Source organism: Oreochromis niloticus, linkage group LG23, assembly GCF_001858045.2.
Source record: "Oreochromis niloticus isolate F11D_XX linkage group LG23, O_niloticus_UMD_NMBU, whole genome shotgun sequence".
Lineage (NCBI taxonomy): Eukaryota > Metazoa > Chordata > Actinopteri > Cichliformes > Cichlidae > Oreochromis > Oreochromis niloticus.
In genome coordinates, this window is record NC_031986.2 from 38,726,881 (window position 1) to 38,748,766 (window position 21,886).

Consider the following 21,886-nt stretch of genomic DNA (forward strand, 5'->3'; position numbering starts at 1 on the left):
TCAGCGATAGCTAGCTTCCAAATAATGACATTTGCACATGCATTCAAAAATAAAATAGCTGTTTATTCACGGACAATAGAAACAGTGCATGTATATTCTTTTCAGTATAATAATTCAGATTGATATTTTTATCTACAAAAGGTTCAGGCACTTGAGAGAAGCCAGTAGACAGTTGTGCACATTCCAGCGTTTGTGGCCGTTGATATTATGTACAAAACAGGCTCAGGATGGAGTGAGTTTCGCAGACAGCAGCTCCCAGAGGAGACAGAGAAAAGCCCATCATCGTGCTTCAGCTGTATTATACATCATGCAGGTCAGGAGTGTCTCTGGGTAGCAGTCAGCTGCAGCTGAAAGGACCATGGGGGCAGATGGGTAATGGAGTTCAGAGCAGAGGGGGCTTATTTCACACTTGGGATTGCTGGGGGAAGCCTCCTGGAGACAATATTAGATCAAAGACATTACTATATGGTTTATTATTATATTAGCAAAGTTTCTATAAACGTTTCTCTACATTACATCTTATAACATCTTTCAAAATTTGAAAGGAATATATAGACTTCTGCATGATTTTGAGGACATGGTATCTCTGATGGGACGGTGCTGTCTCTCACTGTATCATCCACATTTAAATTTCTAGTTCATCTGCAGAGAGGTACAGTCTGGGGCTAAGCAGTCAGGACTTTATAAGCTTTATACATTCAGCCTTCCTAAATAAATAAAGGAATAAGATCATTCTGAACCCTGGATAAAGATGTTCATGAATTAGGAGATGCCTTATTAGCAAAGAGTTGATCCAAGTATAGCAGTGCCAGCTGGGGCTTTCAGTTGTTCCTAATTTCAAGTTATAAATTACATATTTCTATATTTCTTTACTGTGTTTTTATTTGCCCATAGCTCCACACATGATCGGCTAAATAGACTTTATAATGATGAGAAAATGCATACAAAGGCAAGACTCATAAAGCTGCACAGAGGATACAAGTAGAGTACAAGTACAAGACTGATTACAGTAAGATCGTGTCCCATGTACTCTATATCTATAGGGGAGCCAGACAAGCATTAGGCTGGATGGAAAGACTCAGGCAAGGAAAGAGAGTGTATGAGGGAAAGAACCTAAAGAACCATTGGAGAGCACAGAGGAAATGAGGCAGAGAGAAAAAGGAGAGACGGGCCAAAAGCAGGGGAGGAACCAGTGAAAGAGGAGAAGTAAAGAAAAAGTAGAAGAAAAAGAGGTATGGGCAAAAGGAAAAATAATGGTTATTGCATGAGGGAAACTGAGGAAGGCAATAAAACAAATGCATGCTAGAAGAAAAAGGGGGAATGAAGGACAGAGAGAAAGATGAAAAGTTGACAGGGCGCTCAGCCTGTTGTATCTGGCTCCAGTAGAAAGCTGCATGCGGAGAAGTCTTGTCTACTGAGGCTGATGGGAAGGAGAATATGAGAAACACATTTTCCAGCAGACCCCCACCCAGCTCAAATAACAACTTTTTCTAACCCTGTGCCTTTGTACAGGAACATTTGATTTTGCATGTGTGCGCATGTGTATGCATAAATGCCAGGCTTGGCGAAGCCTAGAGGTCATCATTTATACAACAGGTCAGGTTTCATGGGCTAATCTCTCTGGTTTCACAGTCACCTTGGCACCAAGGCTGGGGTACGATTTTGTTGACTAGTGGGCTGCCGAGAGCCATTAGGGGAGCTTTTGGGTCCAGCGCTGGGCACCCGAGGAACAGGTGGAGCATGGCTACGGATCCCAGGCTTACCGCTGGCTGCAGAGTTTTTAGGGAGGCTTGGCAAGAGAAGCAGAAGCAGAAGATGAGAGAAGCTTAAGTGATAGGTTGCACAGATTTGTTTCAATGAATCCATCTATGTATATGTGTACATTTGCACCTGGATGGTTTTATCCAGGAAGAATCCACAGGTGGAGGCAAAGGGGTAGTGCAGGTAGAGGTGGAGATTTCTCCAATGGCAGCGAGCGCCTCCTTCAGGGCAGCGTGCTTTTGGAGCACTTCAACTCGGTGCTGTTGCTGCTCTGGTGACTCATCCATCAGAGCTGAGCATTCTCCCAGAGCGTAGAGTTGGGCCAGGAGCTCGGAGCTAATGAACTCCTTCACCTACAGAGAGGGATTATAAACTACTGTGAGAAGTTAAAATGTAGACTTTGTGAAGTGATATTTTATTCTAATTCAGAACTAATCTACATTGTTAAGGGGTCTTTTTTCTATTGGTCAGGATATGGATCAAGTGGAATTTCAAATTGTGAATGGAAAAAAACAAAAAACGTAGAAAAAAAAAAGTGAAAAGGATTTGCTGCGCCAAAAAAGTAAAAATAACAGTTAAAAGTGTGGTCTGGAGAGCTTACACTGTTGATCATGAGGTGCATCATGGTCTTCGGCATTAAGTCCCTGACCGTCTTATAGATGATGCCCATGTAGGAATCAACCAGATTACTAATGGTCTCCACTTGACGTTCCAGCTGGGGGTCTGAGAGGTTTTCAGGAGGTCCGTTTCCCTGCCCATCCACCTTAGTAAAAGACACATAAGTTGGGACATATACATACATCTTAACACTATACAGACAACCCATTTAAGCAGTAATCTACGGTGTAATGTGGCGTGCTACAGGGACTGCTGATATACCACAGCTAGTAATTTTATACAAATACAGATGTGTAAAGAGACAAAGCTTTCTTTTATATTTAGTGGCCACATCTATTCCATGTTAGTGACAAGAAGAAACACATTTGATAGGATAAGAACAAGGAGAGTCGAACACAGGGAACAAAAAAGAAGGAGTCAAGGAGGAATGGGCAGAAGAAAAAAAGGGGGAGTGTGTGAGGGACGAGGAACTGCTGATTAGAAACAGACCAGAACACACACACACACATATTGTAGTGACATCATGGACCAAGAATTCTGTACTAAAGAGCCAACGACAGAGCGGGATGGAAGGGGTGGGGGACTTGCTTTTTCTCTTTGGCAGGGGGAGAGAAAGGGGAACATGGAGAGAGAGGGGTAAGGGGTTACAGACAGGGTTTAAGGTTAGCAAAGCCAATGAGTGCATATAACTCAAAGGTAAGGTGCAGACAGGTGCAGTTCCCCAAAGCTAAGGTCAGGACTGGGTTTAATTACGTTGAATTAGGGGTCAAAGTACTAACAGCAACTTTCTCAGGGTAGACTCCGGCCCGTAGCAGAGAAGCCTTCCAGCTGTCCAACTCCTCCTGAGAGTTACAGGCCAACTCCAGGCATTTGTAGTCCTTATACACATTCCTGCAATTCATTACAATCCTGTCAGAAATGTCCAAAAAATATACAGCAATAACACTTTTAACTCAAGGGAGCTTTCTGCAATACGGAGTAATATACACAAAACCTTATATACGTTGTAGGGGAGACTGGCTCAGTGCTTACCTTACGGTTAAGAAAATATACAGTTCGTACCAAACACATTTTCCGATGTGTTTCATATGAACTCTGATGAACGTATACAAGAACTATTATCCATAACAGGAACTTTAACCTTTTCTTGTGAACTCTGTGTAGGCCTGTGTTAAGCCAAACTTTTAGTTCTAGTTGCAAACTTATCAGCTAGGGTGTAGTGTTTAAAAGAGAACATCAAGGCCACCTGGATGATTTCACTGTTTGTGTTCGAAATTCTCAATATATAAATATTATTTACTCAGCCTCTGACACAATCTGTACAAAAGTGAAATGTTACTGGCACAAGGATGCCTTCATGCGCTAACCCACAGACTGTATATATATCTTTATATACAGTCTTTGTGTGAACCAAACAAAAGTAGCATTTTGTTTGTACTGAAAAAATAATTTCTCGTGTTTCCATAACAAATGTTTAACAGTTTTATTGTTTGTCAGTCTGGGTACCGTATTATTCAATCTACTTTGTAAAGCAATGTGCAGTGTGTCCTGCAAATATTTCTCGTTCATGCTGATAAATTTGTTTGTAAAATCAGCCAATGGAATCTTTTTAAATTTACTTTGTTTAAACGGAGCACTGGCTGACCTGTGTCCCATTACTGCATCCTGTATAATAATAATAAAAATAAAAGTATAAATCAAGTGATACACGGGTAACAGAAGCTATCAGGCTCTATGTAAACTGATGTGTGTCACGTCTCTGTTACACTTTCAAGTAGGCAACCCTCCCCATGTAACATGGTGCACACTTACAGATCTAAAGGGCATAAAGACAGACGCAGGCACTTGCAACTAGATTAAAACATACATACTCACATACACAGCACACATATAACACATACATCATTTATTGCTTCCCAAACGCAATGCTTCACATGACCTTATTCACGGCAGCTTATCTCCTTATCATCATCATCACGTATTTTTTCACCGTGATTCATACCCAAACTCAGCTTGCTCTCTGTTTGTCCTCTCACGTCCCTCTTCACATCATCTAACATCTCAACGCTTAGTAACAAAGTAAGAAACAAGTAAAGAATCTGGAGCAGGCCTTGGCCCATCTGTTAAACATTTTTCTTTAATCACTCAATTGTTTTTTTCCCCCCTTTTGTTGTTCCCTTCTCACATTCAGAACACGTAGCAATTAACCTCAAAAATGTGAAGACTGTGTGTGAGAACAAGAGACAGCAGAAACGGAGAAACTACACTGTGGTGACAGAGAGGTATACAGAGCGATGAAGAAATAGGCTTTTAGTTTGTGTGCTTATAACTGGGCTAGTATGGGTGAGGCTAATAAATCAGGGTGTGGTGGCTAACAGACGTGGAGCCAGGCCAACCATGACAATACTGGAGTGCTATTACACTAAGATCAGGACACTGAACATTCGTTTACACCAGCGAGCGCATAAGAAAATTGTTCTCTATGTTGATTTATCACTTACACCAACATTTGTTTTAAACGTCCTTTTTTTATGCTCTCTCCTCAGCTCACTGCGAGCTTTTTCACTAATCTGAAGGAATTTCTGCAGCGCTATGACTGCTTTAGATTTGAAGAGTTTCCTGAGGTTTTGATTACTGTCAGACAGGGACAAAGCCACACACACAAATACAGAAAGAGAAACAGAGTGAGGGCGCAGGAAAGGGGGGGTAGAGGGGTTGGATGGGGGGCGCCACAGGACAGACTTTGACACATTCCTGGCCAATGGCTCTGATACTCTCTCTCTCTCTCTCTCTGCTGCTTTCTTTCTCCCCCCGACCCTTCCAGTTCTTCCCTCTCCCTCCTTTTTGTGGTGAGTCGAGCAATTCTTTCCAAACAAGAGCAGCCTCATCTCTGATCCAAGCTCTCTGGCTTTGATTAGCTGCTTAATGAGCCTGCCGTCGGTATGCTGTGGTCTATATGCGCGCTCTTTGCAAAGGCACATACACACATGTAGAAACACACACACACACACACACACACACGCACTTATGAATTCAGTTTGTGTGTCCGAATGTAGCATAGCAAAGCATTATAAACAAAGCCCACATGCTCTGGTACAATCAGCCAGGCTTTGGGTCAGCTCCAGCTCCTAAACACTCTCTCTCTCTTGTCTCTTACGTTTTCCCTTTGTCTCTCTGTCCTTCTCAATCTGTTTCACACACATAAACTCAGCAAACCCAAAACCTAGCTCTGCCCTCAAAAGCCTGGCATATACTTAGAGAGCAAAAAAAACTGCATCCGCTCCAGTACCCGCTGGATATCCCTTTTGGTTCCGGTGGCAAAGTTGAATGGAAGAGGTCGGCGGAAGGGCAAAACGCCACTCTGACATCTCCTCCCTTTCCTCCTCCGACATGTCCACCCTCGTAAAATATCACCAAAGTTTCATCGAGCAGGTGACAAGAACAGAACTCCCTTTTCTGACTCACGCATTCGCTCACCAAATAGGCACATATGAAAAAGCACACGCCTCCAACCACACACAAACCTTAACTCTGTGTTGAAGATAGCAAAAACATATTTGCTGGACATGAAGCCCTTTTCCACGTCTCTGAGCTTTAAGTTGTCCAGTGGAAGCATGTACTTCTTTTCCTTCTCCTGAAAAAAGACAGAATATGAAAAGATAAAATTTTGACATTGGTATGCAGAGTAATATACGACACCATAGAGGTAATAACAGCGTTGATAGCAAAAACCACCAGAGACTAAGGCCAGTTCGCATGTGTCTGGTAGTAAATATTTCTTAGCGTGCACCTAGAGAAGAAAGTGGAGCCAAGAGACATGAACTGTAATGGGAAAAGTGTCAGAAGGCAAGGCGAAATGGAGATGTGGAACATTGTGCTAGGAGTGCATCCGAGTTCATATAAGATGATGTGTCTGACTGTCAGACTGACTCACATTAACAACTCACAAACTAGTTCAGGAGAATCAGTGGGGGAGGGGGAGAGATGCCATAAGTCTATAGTCTGTCATCACCATGGGGACTTATGAATGACGGAGAACAGTTGGAGGAGTGGAGCGGCTAGTGTGAGGAGAACCAGACAGTATGGAGGCAGGATGCAGAAAAGTGAAGCAAGGAGGGAGGGAACGAGAGAAGTAGTATGAAAAAAAGAGGGAGAGAGGCCGGGCCACATGTGAAAGTCATTACTCAGACTCGAGCTCTAACACAACATTTCTCCTAAAGTCAAGCCCTTCCCCCTCGTCTCTCTATTCTCCAGCCTGCTCTTTCTGTCTAGCCTTTGAGAAAGGGCCTTCCATAAAGGCTGGTTATAGGTACAGCCACGGATGGATGGAGAGTTCAAAGAAAAAAGTGACCACCAGAGAAAGAATACCTAACGCAGAAGAGCGTTTTTCAACAATGTGTAGATTCGAATATGTGATCATGCGTTTGATCACTTGCACGAATGAAATGAGAGGCGACTATTCTGGAAGTACATTTTGGTCATCAGTCTTTCTCTCAGTGCTCCCCTGAACCCTACGACTCTCTTCCTTTGCTCCTCTTTCCTTTTTTTTTTTACAAAGGGGCCCACTTCCTGTAACAGAGGTTGAAAAAAAATGACAGAACGCGATTGGCGCTCATACAGCAACATCTGGGATCGCTTTAGACGGAGAGGGAGGAGACCGGAGTGAGTATAGGGTGCTCCGATGGGGTAGAAATAGAAAGTAGAGATGAGAAAGAAAGGAAGCGGAGGGATAGACGTGGACAGAGGGAGGTGAATTTCGCAAAAGTAGACAAGGAAATGTTGAGGAACATAGAAAGCAGGAGCGATTGTGAAGAAGAAATGGGGAGAAACTCCAGACCACTCCAAAGTTGATTCCCCCATGGGTCCCATCAACCCATATATGGCTGCTAAGTTCCTCCCTAACTCTCTCTCCTTCTCTCACTCCCCTTATTTCCTTATGCCTTCCCTGAGTGAACAGGCAGATCCCTGGCTGAATGGGTGAATGTGCCACGTCAAGACTGGATACTACATCGGGACACAGCCCTGCGGACAACCGAATCAAGGTACACTAACATGTCTGAAGGAGAGATGCCCATAGGAGTGGATGTCTGATGTGTGTGTCTTGCCCTACGACCCAGCATTGAGACCGGATAAGAAAGATGAGAAAAACAGAGGAAACCTTTTGTCAACTCTCCACCGCCTCATGCAGGACTGCAAGAAAACAACCAGAGATGGAAAAGGCAAGGCCGAACACAAACGAGAAAGGGTCCTGCTCCGTCATCCCAGTGTTCAGACTACCTGTTCAGGATCTTACTGGTGTACAGTAGTCTGCACATTGGTTAGACTGTGCAAGGAAGTGCATCAGCAGCTTACACTAATGCCATCTACAAATACAAAAGAGAAGATGAAAACTGCACATAGTCTATGCTGGCAAATATAAGGTCTATTATTTTGTGATGTTTCTCGCTTGCAGACGTACAAGTGCCTTTAAATATGCATATAGTATCACCAGCTTTCATTTCTTCAATCACTGTGACCAGCTCTATACTACGTTGCACAATCTCTCATCCATTTTGTGGTATTTGTCAGCTTGAATTAACTGTCTTTGTTAACTAGTGAGAATAACACATGTGAAGTATAACTTGACTGTTTTTCCTGTCTTTTAGGGCTACAAACTAAGAAGGCTACAAATCAGCTAATGAGCTGAGCTTATTTTGCACACAGCAACTGCAGAAAAGCTCTAACCTAACTTTTTCCACAGATTGCCTCACACATTTTGCATGTGCATCTGCTTTGCAATATGATTGCTCTTGTGGTTAAAGGACATTGTGGCATTGCTTTGTATACACATTTGTGTATTTATGTGTGAGTGTGTGTCGTAATCCCAGTGGTGTCAGGGTGGTCGTGAAGGATCATACATCAGAGCTGCTGTGTCTGAAGCTATGTCCCCCCTTCCTAGAGGCTAATGGACCTGAGATAGGCCTCACATGCATACACACAGAGGAGCGCATGTAGATTAAATGTATAGGCATGAGCCGTCTGTTTTTCTTCAGCTCCCTGGTGGAGTTTTGGCAGTCGAGGGGTGAAGGAATGTTTGTCTGCTCAATGTGCTGTGAAGATTAAACTCTGAACTGTTAAGCTGCACTTTCAGCATGAGGTCAGTGCAGGGTACATATATAATAGAATGAAGATGTAATTCAAACAGGTTAAAACTGTGTGCATGGAAGCAATCAACACAGAGATGATGAGGGGAGGGTGGCAGGGGAGTTTTGGGGGATGAAGAGGGGGGAAGAGGGGTTTTTGGGAGCAAGACTGTGGAGTAGTTGAGAGGAGAGAGGGGGAGTCAAAAGGGGAGGTCTGCAGTGTAGAAACAGCCATGTGGGATTTCTCTGGGCAGATCTTGGAAGCTGGTGTTTGGACAAAGCTTCAGATTTTCCAGCCAGGAATGTGCACAGTCCCAGGGAGACTGCCAACCACAGAAAGGGGGAGAAAGAGAAAGAGGGTGAGACAGACAGAGAGAGGGAGAGAGAGAAAGGAGGAGTAAAAGGCAACAGAGGCAAGAGAAAGAAAAAAAATAAGTGTGTGTGTGTGTTGGGGGGGGGGCAGCAGTCAAAGAAAAAAGTAATGTGTGGAGGTGGTGTGGGCGGGGGGTTATGAGAGCGGGAACTGTGAGCTGTGAGGGAGAAGAAGCAAGAGTTTGGCTTACGCGATTGTGTGTATGTCTATGTGCACATAAAAAAAATCAGTAAATCTCATCTCCTGTGATACCATGGGTGACTTAAAATGCACCCAGGCCTTCTAAAGACATAAACAAGTGATAAACATGGTGATGAGGTGCAAAGATTAAACAACCATAGCAAAAGTGTATAAAGATTTTTTTTTTATTTTAATTCTTATAGTAGCTTTAATCCATGTAGTGAAGCATACATGTCTCATTTTGATCATCAGCAGAGAACCAGCTTGCTGCTCTGATGTGGTCAACAGATGATTACTTGCCTGCAGCTGTATTACTTCTTGCCAGTGTGCAAAAAAGTCTTTGTATGACTGAGTTGATTTGCAGATGCTTAGTAAGGGAATGACAGCAAGAGGAAACCTAAAACACTGTGTGTATAATATGAATGCCTGGGGCTATGTTTGGAACACAGTGTTCAAGCGATCCAGTGTTTATCTGAAAAGTGACCATGTGTCTGTCTGAGTGAGTGTATATTTTTCTCCACTATTTGCATGTCACTTTGTTTACATCAGAGTCTGCATGTGTACTGTATACTGTATATACAACCCTGTCCACTGAGTGCGTTTGTGTGTGCATGTGTGTATGTGTGTGAGTCTCAGTTTGGCTTGGGGCAGCTCCAGCTGTGTCAGAGTGAGCCGCTCCAAATGCCTAAACTCCCAGAAGAGGAAGAAAAGGGGGGAGCAAGGGGGAAGACTGAAGGGACAGCAGCACGAATGGGAAGGGGGGTGTCAGAGGAATGAATGGAGGAAATGGCGGGGTTCAATTACAGGTCCAGGTGGTAGGAGAGAACAGCAAGAGTTAGCTGGACAGAGAGAAGGGGGTTAACGATGTGCTTTTAGTTGTGACTAGAATGATGTCACTGTTTGTTTAGTTTAAACCTTCAAACTATTTTAGTGTGGTTACCAAGAACAATAACTTATTTGTAAAACAATCAACATACTGTTGCTAAAAAACACTCAATTCTCAGTCTGTCAAACAATTCAACTGAGTTTCTTTATCACGTTCACAGTCACAAATGTTAACTATCCAGCCGTAGAGTTTTCATCCAGATGTGAATGTTTACAGGTGCTTGTTTCTATCCATAGAGAAATGCTCCAATGTGTTTCCCCTTCTCTGATCTCTTTCCCTCTACTCTGCCCTTCCCTCTTCCCATGACATCAGCTGTGACAGGATGAGACTGTTGTGGTGTGTCTGCCTGTCTACACTTGCTGTGCAGACCTTCTGCTCCTGTACAGCAGGCACAGACAGGCAGACAGATGGCAGCCCCACTGACATCAGAGCAGAGGGCCACTAAGATAATCTCTGCCACCTACTTCATTTTTTTAAAAAGAATGTGATCTGAACAGATGATCAATTTTACTTTGCCTCTCTAAAATGACCAATTAACACATTATTTCAAACTAGGATTTATTTGAATAAACTGATGATGGCTTAAGTGCATTTCTGTGTTTTGGACTATATAAATAAAATATTTGAAGTGTAATTCATCTTGATAATAGATATTAAATTCAGTTTGTCATTAAATAAATGTGAAGGCCTTACCTTGTCATCCTTGAACCATGAGAGGTTCTCTGCAGAAAGTATGAACCAGTATTCCTTGGCTCCACCTTTCATGATGCCAATGTTGTTGATGGTCAGCCAACCCTTGCGTATGACCTGCAACAGTCAAGGGTAAGAAGCTCAGAAGGCAACAAAACAGAAAATTGTTCACAGCAAGGCACAATTCACATGAAAGCATGAAAAGCAGGTCATACAATGAGAGCAGACTGTGCTGACGAAAACAAGAGTAAAAGTCAGAAACAGCTGACACTGGAGGAAAAAATAACATTTGTGCGGGTTAGACATTTGTGAGATACACAGTGATGCAATCAACAAAATATTTAACTGAAAAACAGCTTGCACAGGTGTTTAAAAGAACCTAAAAGGGTAAAGACGGTCGAGCAAGCACAGAAATCAGAGCCTGGCTGTTCAAATTTGGGAGAAAACAGGAAAAGCGGTCAAAGGTGACAGACAAAGGCACTGTAAAGGAAAGATGTGTCAAGTTATAGGAAATGAGACATATTATACCAAGATAACATATACTTCCTGCAAATGTATATTTTTACAGTGGGGGAACTGTGAAAGAGAAATTATAAGATTAGCACAGACTGAACAAGAAAAAGAAAAAACACTTTCTGAGAAAGTTGCAGATGATGAAAGATGTGATTATTAAAGCTACAAGGAGCCATTTTGCTGTGTTTGCTGCAATCAGTAGCATGCCAATCCACAACCCTTAAGCTTCACCGCTGTGCACACATATTGCCAGCAGAGGCAGCAGTGAGTGAGAAGATTTAAAGAAACGGGTCTCCTACTATTAGACTTGAATGAGGCGCCACACCCTAGAGAAAAACAGGAGATGAAGCAGCAACAGAAAGATGGAGTTAATTTTTTCATTATATGACAATTTTTGGGGATGGCGCCAACAATGATTAAATTTAACAGTTAACTATTAGCAAAGCATCACTGGGGACTTTGAAAATAACTATGTTTTTATTTACCTTTGAAGCTGTGGTTGAAATTAACTGCTGTTTAGCAAATATTAACAACATCACATATCAATGTTTCAGTTATAGTAAAAATGTGTATTTAATTATCACTGCTAAATTAAAATGTGTCACATAAATATGTCTGCATATAAATCTAACAGACAGAGACTAAAATGTCTTATTTCTGCTGTGGCACACAGATATGCTTGCATATGCTGTCAAATTCTGAACCCTAAAGAAAAATAAAAGCAAGAAATAGACATCTTATTTTACTAGCCTGAAGCTGATGGTGCTAATGAAATGTGTTTGAATTTTGTTTGTATTTTTGCAGATTCCTTGTACTGATAATAATTAATAATAATTAAGTTGTCAGGAGCTTTAACTCAGACAAAAGCAGAGCTAAGGACCAATGGACTGGTTCAACTGACAAACTGTCTCAGAATGCCTTCATTTGCATTTTAGGGCTTCATGATCTTTATCTCCCTGGTTCATTTTATTAAGCCAAGCCATTTAGACTCTCACCTGGTTTCCTCCCATCCGTGCAGCAATCTTGGTATTGCTGTGATTGTGCATCTGGGGGGAACTAAGAGGAATGAAAAGCAAGTCTTATATAATATAGTGTATAATTAACGATGCTTATTATTAGCTAGAAATCTTAAAGGTGATGTGGAGACTCACTTATTGAAGCCAACAAAGTCTTCATGTTTGGTATTTATGTAGGCTAGCTGTATGTCAATAAGCAACATGACCTGGACAGTGCGAACATATGTTAACTCATGAAACAAAACAATACACAACATAAGAATGCAACTGAGTAATCCAAAACAATTCATCCCTTATACAAATATGGATTACCTGGTCTCTGCATTTAGTCTCTAGTTCTCGAATTTCAGTGGTAACAATTCTTTCTGTCTCATCTCGCAGCTTGGGAAAGGAACTGAGCTACAGAGTAAAAACAGACCACAAATGAGATATGACACAGTTACTACACCATGAAGTGTAGAAAGCAACACACAAATACACGAAACAAGAGTATTCATACCTTGTCAATACACTGGTACACAGTGGTGGTTAGTTCCTGACTGACCATGTCAATAAATTTAACACATGGCCCCTTTAACCTCGATATCTGTTTCTTTACTATGGCTTCAAAGGCCGTGTCAGGAGTGAACAAACCCGTCCTGTAGGGAAAAAATATAAGATGTTACAGTAGAAAAACAAAAAAAAGACCAAAAAAACCGACCAAAATCTCTTGACACTCTGCTACTGTACTGAACCTGACACCATGGGTGTTTCTGATGGCATAGTTGATTTCCGTCCGCAGCTTCCCTTCATCAGACCCGATCTTAAGACATGCAAAGATGCACAGTACTTCATAAAAAACAGCACTTGGCTAAGGAGCAACTTGGTTTATCATTACACTTATTAAAGGAAATGCAGGTGCCCGAAAAACATAAACCAATCACCAAAACCATAAACCTCATAATCCGAAAAAATAAACAAGGCACACACACACACACATGAAATGATGCCAATCATATATATGAAATCTCTGTATTATTCTAGAAGCTATTTGTATATATTGGACCTATTTCTTATATTTGTAACTTTGTAATACATTGTATTATTTAATTTTGTCCAGTCTGTAACTGTTCTTATTGTGTTGGAGCAACTGTAACCACATAATTAGGAATGAATAAAGTACTTTGTTTCTGATTCTCATTCTGACACACACACACCTTGATTAGTTCATAGGGGAAACGTTCATGGAAGATTCGATTGATCTTAGCTCCTCCGGACAGGTTGACGGTGTCTACTTTGTCACCTGAGCCCTCAATCAGCTTGTCAAAGTCAACAGCAAAGCGCTGAACTAATCTAAAAGACAAACATGCAGGCCATGAAAAACACAGAAATATATATACACAGAATATGTATAGACAGATTGACTGACTCACTGTAGCAATGTCTTGGTCCTTCGTGCGGAGTCATTTGGATTAAACTGCATGTAATCTTCAGCTTCTTTCTTCAATGCCAGAAGCTGGCTCTGCAGATGACTACGGAAGGCTGGCAGTGTGTCCCGAATGTGGTTTGTCAGTTGCTGAAAACAAATATTGTTAGTAATAACACAAGCACATAATGTAATATTTCTCTGTTTAAAAGTTCACATTTTGAACCTGGTTGAGTATTCTTTGTAAATAAGGTGTTCCCATTTTTTCAGACATGTGTTTATAGGCTGGGTGGGACAGGAAGAACTCCTTCTCTGCCCTCAGAGCTTCCTTAATGTCCTTTTTCCCATCAATGTCCTTCTGACTACGGTTCACCACCCCTATGTAACCTGGGGAGAAGAAGTTGAAAGGGAAATTATAAAAAGATATGTAAGGATAAGGATGACAATGTGCACTAACAGGAAGGAGGAATTACAGGCCTCTGATGTAAGATGGATTCAATTCGCATTTTCTGGAGGGTGCCTGGGAACTCTTCCCAGACCACCATTTGTTCCATTATAACTGTAGCATACAAGCAGGAAATGTGTGTGTTTCTGTAACAGCAGGGCGGATTGTGAGGGGCAGACCAAATTGCCTATTTGGTACAGTAATAGATATAATAGCACTAGGCTTCATATCTAATACTTCAGCTCAATGCTGCTACCGGCGGAATTATTTCAGAGGGCTTCCATGGCTAATGCATTAGTGCTGTAGGAGAAGCATGAAGCAACCAGCACCTGGTGGTGCTTTAGCCAGTCTGTACACTGCCCAGGGAGCTGCCTGCATTGCCCTATTCCAGGCCTCCGTCTCTTCCGCTCTCTCACAGACACAAATTACAAACTTTTCTAAGCTAACAGCTGGGCTGGTGCCTATCAGTTCCCACTTGTCAGACTCTACACTTCTGGCTGATACACAAACCAACACCATCAATAATCCATTTCTTACTCTTTATCTCTTGCTGCATACATAGAATACATGCACACACACGCACACACTGAATGGGACTACAGTGATGTCACGTAAAGAGCTAAAGTTATCTTTGTGCTTGGCTGTGAGTGAGCTTGTGGCTGGTAATAAAATACACAATGATTATGTCAATCCTCTCCAGAGAGTCTCTATTGCGATTTGATAGCACACTGAGCAAGAACACACACACAAGCAACACACCTCTGCGTAGAGGAAGCAACTTGTTCTCTAGTATTTGTCTGGCATTTGTTCCTTCATCCATCAGGTCCAGCTTGGTGATTACACCTATTGTGCGCAGCCCTAAAGAGAAGAGAAAAAAACATGCATATTTCCATACAAATGTGAATAAGGAATATAACATCCATCCATCCATCCATCCATCCATCCATCCATCTTTTATTAACAACAGAGCATCAAAAAGTTTTCAAATGGTTAAACTGAGAAAATGTATGATTTTAAGAAAAATGAAAGTTATTTTAAATTTGATGGCAGCAACACATCAACTCAAAAGAGTTGGCACCATTGTGTAGTATCCCCTGTTCATTTAACAACAGTCTATAAACATCTAGGGACTGAAGAGAGCAGCTGCTGGACTTTTGGAAGAAAATGTTGTCCTATTCTTGTCTGAAAAAGGATTCTAGGTCAACAGTCAACAGTCCCTGGTCTTCTTTGTTGTATTCTTCGATGTGCCATATGTTTTCAGCTGGTGAAAACTCTGGGCTACAAAGCCATGCTGTTTTGCATAAGTATTGGTATAACCAGTATAAGGTTAGTATTGTGTTACTTGGAAGGTCTGGAAGGTCCAAGGTCTTTGTAAGGCCTGAAAAAGACACTGTCTGGATGGGAATTTCTGTTGCTCTAAAACCTGCACGTATCTATCAGCATTCTGTCTTTCCATATATGATTGAATTGAGTCCTGATAGGCTGGAAGGTCCCTCTCAAGTCAAGTCAAGTCAAATGGGTTTATTGTCAATTCAACCATTTGCAGTGGTACAGTACACAGTGAAGTGAGACAATGTTCCTCCAAGACCATGGTGCTACATATAACATAAAGTGCAAGTGTGCAAAAATTGCAAAAACTTAAAAAAAAACCAAAAGAAAGTTTTCTAGTGATTTCTGGAAAATGCTACTGAGCTCATGCAGTGATTTCTATAACAAAATCATGCCTGTTTTTAATTGAGTGCTAGGGATCCAGAACAAATTGTCTGTATTATCCTTTGCAAACAGATATTTCTCCATTTTCTCAGAAACATTTGATGATGTTATATGCTGTAGATGATGAGATATTCTGCTGTAGTCTTCGCATTGTTATGTAAAGAAACAATTCCAAAATTCTTTCACACAATTTTATGTCGATTGGGAACCTCTACCCATCTTTACTTCTAATAAGCTCTTAGGCAACATCCCTTCTTCTTCTTCATATTTTAATAATGTCACTATTTAAAAACAGCAGGACATTCACAGTCACAGGGCTTACCTTGAGGGTCAACATCTTTGGCCAGTTTAAGTGCATCAGAGTTGGCCAGGTCAGTGTTGGCAGGTGTGACAGCCAGTATGAGACAGTTTTCCTTACAGATGTACTGCATGATCATGTCTCGTACCTGGTACTCTATGTCTGTTGGCTGATCGCCTACAGGCACTTTGGTGATGCCAGGCAGGTCTACAAGAGTCAGATTCAGCACTGTACACATACAAATAAACACACATGGACATAAGGTTTGTTTAAGAACTAGACTAAACGTAAGTTAAGTGGGGGAAGTAAAACACAAGGACCTGCACGCTACCATGTGGTGAGTGGATCCGTAGGTGGATGGGAACAGGAGAGATGGCTTTATTAGATCCCGTAAGTCTGCGTGTTTCTGTCTCGATTTCCTTGCGGATCTCGTCAAAATCTGTAAACTTCTTTCCCTGACAATGTAGAAATTCACCATACTCTGGGGGAGACACAGAGCATTTGAATACATGCAGCACCTAAACAATAAGAGGCTCATATTATCATCTTAGCTTTACAGTATCTTTGGAAAAACTCTGCCTAGTCCACCAAATCTATAAAATTAGTCAACTGGCTAACACAATAATATAGCACTAACTTTCAGTATAACCAATTTTGCTTGCAACTGTTTTCTTCTAGCAGCTGTCTTAAAATACTATGACTGTTTCTGAGAAAAATAAAATGCTATCCATCATGCCAATCCTCTTTTTTATAGAAAAGGGCAATAAAAAGCAGGACTCTATGAGTCACAGTCATCATAAGACACCATACTGCCATCTGGTGCCAGTTTTAAAGAAATGCTACAGCATGACATCCCTATGAGCTTTCTTACCTGTGTTATCACTGAGCAGCTGGAGAATTAAAGGTCTCCGAGTAACAATTCCTGAACCCCGCGGAAGGAAGTCTCTGTTAGAGGAAAAATAAAATTATTACTGGTGCTGATTCATCTTACCCGCCACCTCCAAACCAAATATAAAACATTAACTTTACACCCCACCATATTAATAATTTTACATACTTTGCCCACAGATATGACCATTAAACTGAAAGTATTTAGGGAGTACCTTTATAGCATTACACACAATAGCACCCAGTATTAGGTTTAGTTCAGTTGCCATACTGCTTAAAAAAGGGGTGTCACACTCACTTCAGTTCATGGACCCCATGTATTTTGTTGGTGCTCACCTGGGCCGGACCAGTAAAGCAACTGCATAACTTTAATTTACGTTACAGTACAAATTGTCAAGATCTAGAAATCAAATTTTCAGTACATGTGTACACCTATGTAGTAAAGTGAGGATATAAAAGACACTACAATTTTAACTTCCCTGGTCTATCTAAGCCATCCGCTGGGCCAGGTTTGAGCCTGTGTTTGACACCCCTGGCCTAAAACATCAGCAATGTTCTTGCCAAGACCAAGAAAATTATTAGCATTTAATCCGCTGAACCAGATGAAGAATTGAGGAATAATCAGATATGTAACCTGGATGGTATTAACCTGGCCTCTAGTAATACCGTGAAGAGACCTGTGATTTTTCACCACTATATGTCCTTTAACAGACACAATAAACTGATATATAGGACTGCCTTCTTTCATCTGTACTGTTACTTCTAGGCTGCACTATTGTAATTCTGTATTATCACTCGGCCCAAAGCCTTGAGCTGATCTAAAATTCTGCAACTAGAGTATTAACACGGACTACAAAGAGTCTGTGAAGGTTCTCATATCATCTCCTTTTCACTAACGCTCTTTTAAATCCAGTTGAATTTAAAATCCTATTATCCCATATTATCCAAACCAAGCATTTCTCTGTCAGACTGCAGGCTTAATTGTGGTTCCTAGAGTTTCCAAAAGTAGAATGGGAGGCTGAGCCTTTACTACTAGGCTGTTCTTCTGTGGAACCAGCTCCCAATTTGGGTTCAGAAGATAGACTTAAAGCCTCCCTTTTCAACACAGCTAACAGTTTCCACTGAATCAGCTGACCCTGAACCATCCCTTAGTTATGTTGCTATTAACTCAGGCTGCCATGGGACTTTCCATGAGGTACACAGTATTTCTTCTCCACTTCCCTTTTGTTCACTCCCAGTGTGTTTTTTTAATATAACTATCACATGTCATAAATTTTTTCTACCCTCTCCCATAGTTTGTGCTTTGTCCTTTTTGTTTCGTGGTCTTGCTATGCTTGCCTTTTCTCTCTTTTTTTTTCTCTCAACCCCCAACAAGTCACAACAGATAACTGCTCCTCCTTAAACGAGGTCTCTTCCTGTTAAAAGGGAGATCTTCCTTCCCACTGTCACCAAGTGCTTGCTCACGAAGGATTGTCTCATCATTGGGGTTTTCTCTCCAATATTATAGGGTATAACACCTTACAAAATAAAGCAGTCTGAGGTGACTGTTGCTGTCAATTGTTGCATGAATTAGACTTGATCATAAAGCTAAATAAAGGGTTAATTCTAGAGAAACCAAATGGACCGGGTATAAATAACACTCCTTTTCCTATTAAAATCAGATTCAGGAAGTTTGTTTTATTACATCCTGTCTTAGTTTAAACAGCTGTTGCAGTCATTCACAAAAGAAGTCTGATAACATACTCATGTCCAACAGGTATGTTACAAAATATCAGGACACCCTCAGGAAAGCAAGCATGAACAGCCTGCTGCTGGAATGCCACAGATTATTGCATAGACAGCCTACAGATCAGAACAATGCAGAGACCTCCTACAGCTAACAGAGCTTTACTGTCTCAGGAAGCTTGAAGACTATTGACTTAACCACCAGTTTTCCTTCCGGACAGGATAGAAGTACTTGGTCTCCTCATCACACACCAAATGGTCTCAGTTGCATTTAAACTTTACCCAAACAACACTGTTATTCATAAGCAAGCAAGGATATTTTTAGGACCTTGAAATCTGTTAAAGGGCAGAGAAAGATGAAACAAAACAAAGCTTGTTGAGCTCCACCTTCATGAACTTAATGACTTACAAGATAGCAAGAATTCTGCTTTGATTGTGTTTCAGAAGTCATATTAACTGTCACCTATTCAGTGACACCTCTCTATGAGATAAGCTGCTATACTGACTACTTACATACAGATCCCGACATGCCCGGCATCCACCACTCCAGACTAGCAACATAGCATTTAAGACTAGATGCCATGATGTAGAAAGTATGAACACAGACAGCTGTATTAAGTTTTTCTTTCACAGTTTTGACAACAGAAAAAACTCACCAATTGTATTTTAATACAATTAACAAGTTATTTAAATAAAAAAATACATATTTTCTGACAACGATGCAGGCTGTTGACTTGGTTAGGGTGACTTATTCAAAGAAAATGTCTTCTACGTTGTAAAAAGATGGAAAGTACTATGGAAAGTAGTTGTTTTATTTATGTTTAGGGTGTTCTACTTTATGTGGTTCCTTACAGCTTTTTTATAGCTTGTCCCACTACTCAGAATACATAGAACATAGCACACTTTCCGCTGTAGTTTACCAAAACCTGGTTTTGTGGCTGAAAAAATAGGCGAGCTGATCTGTAGGTGCAACCGTACTGAAACCCAATGACTGCACAGAAAAGCAGTAACAACAGTTACTGGGATAGAAACTATTTTCACTAATGCTTATTGTATGTACTTAGCAAAATGGAGCTTGTGAAGTTGCATTAGAATAAGACAAGATAAACTATAATTCATTTATCCAAAAAACTGAAAAATTAATGTGTCACAGCAAAAACAACAACAAACACAACCTATATAAATAGAGTAAATAAAATAGAATAGCTTAACAAAATTATAGATGACTGTAGACACTCACTGCTTTACCTCTCTCCTGATTGCCTCCAGACATATTGATGACAATTTGAATCAAAATTTGAATTTATCGCTTCAAAGACTTGTTACCACTGACTTTCAATCCAGTTCTCAGTATTTTCCACCTGTTTCCCTTCATTAGGAATGGCTTATTGACAGCCACTTTTCCACTGAGATCATTTCTGATGAAGCTTCAGTGAACAGTAGATGGATCAGCTGAAGGGCCTATCATCTTGTTGGTGCAAAAATACTACTTATGCCTGACAATCTTCTTTGTCATTTTTTGGAGATTCAACTAAAGAAATTGGACAAAACTGTGTGTTTTTGCAACAGGCTGTTAGCAGCAAAATACCCAACGATACAATTTAAAGTCTTTGCTAAGTCGTCTGTTACGTGTAAACACAACACTGGTTCATTACTTAGGTGCCTTTTGGATGCTCCAGTGATTTTAAGATGTGTTAAGTGGCTTAACAAAAAAGAAGACAAACAATACCTTTGAAAATAGTCAGGTACAAGAAATTGACAGAAAATTGGTGGGAAAAGGACAATTTTCACCAAAAGACCATTTTAAAAAAATTACAAGTCTGGCTACTTAGAAACAAAAAAAATGAGCGGTGGGTCAAGATCACAGTATTTTCTGCATAATACTGTGTGTATAACAAGTATATACTGTAATATATATAAAGAAATTTAAAGTACTGTATATAAAGTGTATACAGTACATTTTTTGCCATGCCAAACCCGAGTAATGTGTCCCTAGTAGTCTCACACAAACGTAGTCATTACCCCACATTAAGCTCACTGGGTTAGATCAGCCTAATTAAGTTATCACAATTTGATTCATTAATGGTGAGTATAGCATTTGGTTCATGATGGTTCATAGATTTGGCATGACTCAAATCATCATCGTCAGTTATAATATTGTAACTTCACCGTTTTTTAGTAAAGAGTGAGTCACTTAGGGGAAAGTCATGAATATGAAACTTGTTCATAATGGTTATGACTAATCTGTAAAAGATCTGTTAAATAAAACAAACAAATAAAAATGCTCTCTTGGTATCAGCAGTCTCTGTTGTATAGAGATGAATATCTTTGGTTTACCTGCCAACAAAGTTTTCCAGCACGGAGCTCTTGCCTGCGCTCTGGCCGCCCACCACAGCAATCTGGGGCAGGTGGAGGCTGCAGCTCTCCCCCACGCTGCTCAGGGCATCTCGAAGGCGGTTGACCAGCGGAATCAGATCCTCCATCCCGCGGTTGCCCATCGCAACAGGACTAGCTACCTGTCCAGCCCCTGCCAAGCCGCTTTACCTCCGGTTCTAGTCTACACCACTTGATAGAGTAACTATCATAGTGAGTGGCTGCTGGTAACCAGAGTTATTATTGCTCAGGTGTTATTAAAAAACTGCAAATAAGAGTTTTCTTGAAGATCGGTGTCAACTTTTAAAGGTCCGCAGCTTTAAGCAGTCGTTAGTAGGTCTGGTTAGTGCGTCTGGGAACGACGATAGTGTCCACATTTGTACTCACGCCCCTCTGCTCTCCGAAAACAGCTCGTTGAAGTCATTTTCCGTTGTTTTAAAACTCCAGAAATTCGTAACGGGAGTCACTTTCCTCAAACTCGGGACATTTTTAATTAGTTAGCCGCCGCTCAACGTGCTCCGTCTGGTCTCTGTTCAGTAGAAAACGCTCTGATTTGACAGCTAACGGAACAGTTTTGTGCGCATGCGCGGCAATAAATAAGTTTAACTCAGCAGCCCCCACCCCACCCCTTATACAGGAGATAGACAAACTTCACAGCCAGTTATGTAGGTACCCCGAATTAAGAGAGAGCACGCGAGCATTCACTCCTTCAGCTATTTAAAATCCCACGTATCCAGTGTGGGGAGGTCTGCGCTGCTGCCCTCTCAACACTTGCAACGAGAACCAGAGTGTACGATTCATCCACTGTAAATAACGCTGCTGCATTCTTCACCAGAGCAGGGAGCGAGCACTGTGCAGTGCAATGGAAAACAGGCCAGTA

General features: G+C 41.1%; 1 protein-coding gene across 5 annotated transcripts; it reads right to left on the reverse strand.

Moving 5' to 3' along the window:
- Positions 1–42: 42 nt before the first annotated feature.
- dnm3a (dynamin 3a) lies at positions 43–21,843 on the reverse strand. Of its 5 annotated transcripts, XM_003439738.5 has the most exons (21): positions 20,971–21,647; positions 16,892–16,965; positions 16,352–16,501; positions 16,045–16,248; positions 14,769–14,867; positions 13,791–13,951; positions 13,572–13,714; positions 13,356–13,491; positions 12,894–12,961; positions 12,659–12,797; positions 12,472–12,558; positions 12,295–12,365; positions 12,139–12,199; positions 11,443–11,469; positions 10,634–10,747; positions 5,904–6,013; positions 3,159–3,270; positions 2,363–2,524; positions 1,891–2,114; positions 1,637–1,789; positions 43–432 (listed from the first exon to the last, which is right to left on the reverse strand). In XM_003439738.5, exons 1-21 carry the CDS (start codon positions 21,129–21,131, stop codon positions 399–401), a joined length of 2,490 nt encoding a protein of 829 aa, XP_003439786.2. In that variant the 5' UTR covers positions 21,132–21,647; the 3' UTR covers positions 43–398. The 5 variants fall into 5 exon arrangements, with proteins under 5 accessions (XP_003439786.2, XP_013122409.1, XP_013122407.1 ...); XM_013266955.2 differs by lacking the exon at positions 1,637–1,789 and having other exon boundaries at positions 20,971–21,835; XM_013266953.3 differs by lacking the exon at positions 11,443–11,469 and having other exon boundaries at positions 20,971–21,643.
- Between the last annotated feature and the right edge of the window lie 43 nt (positions 21,844–21,886).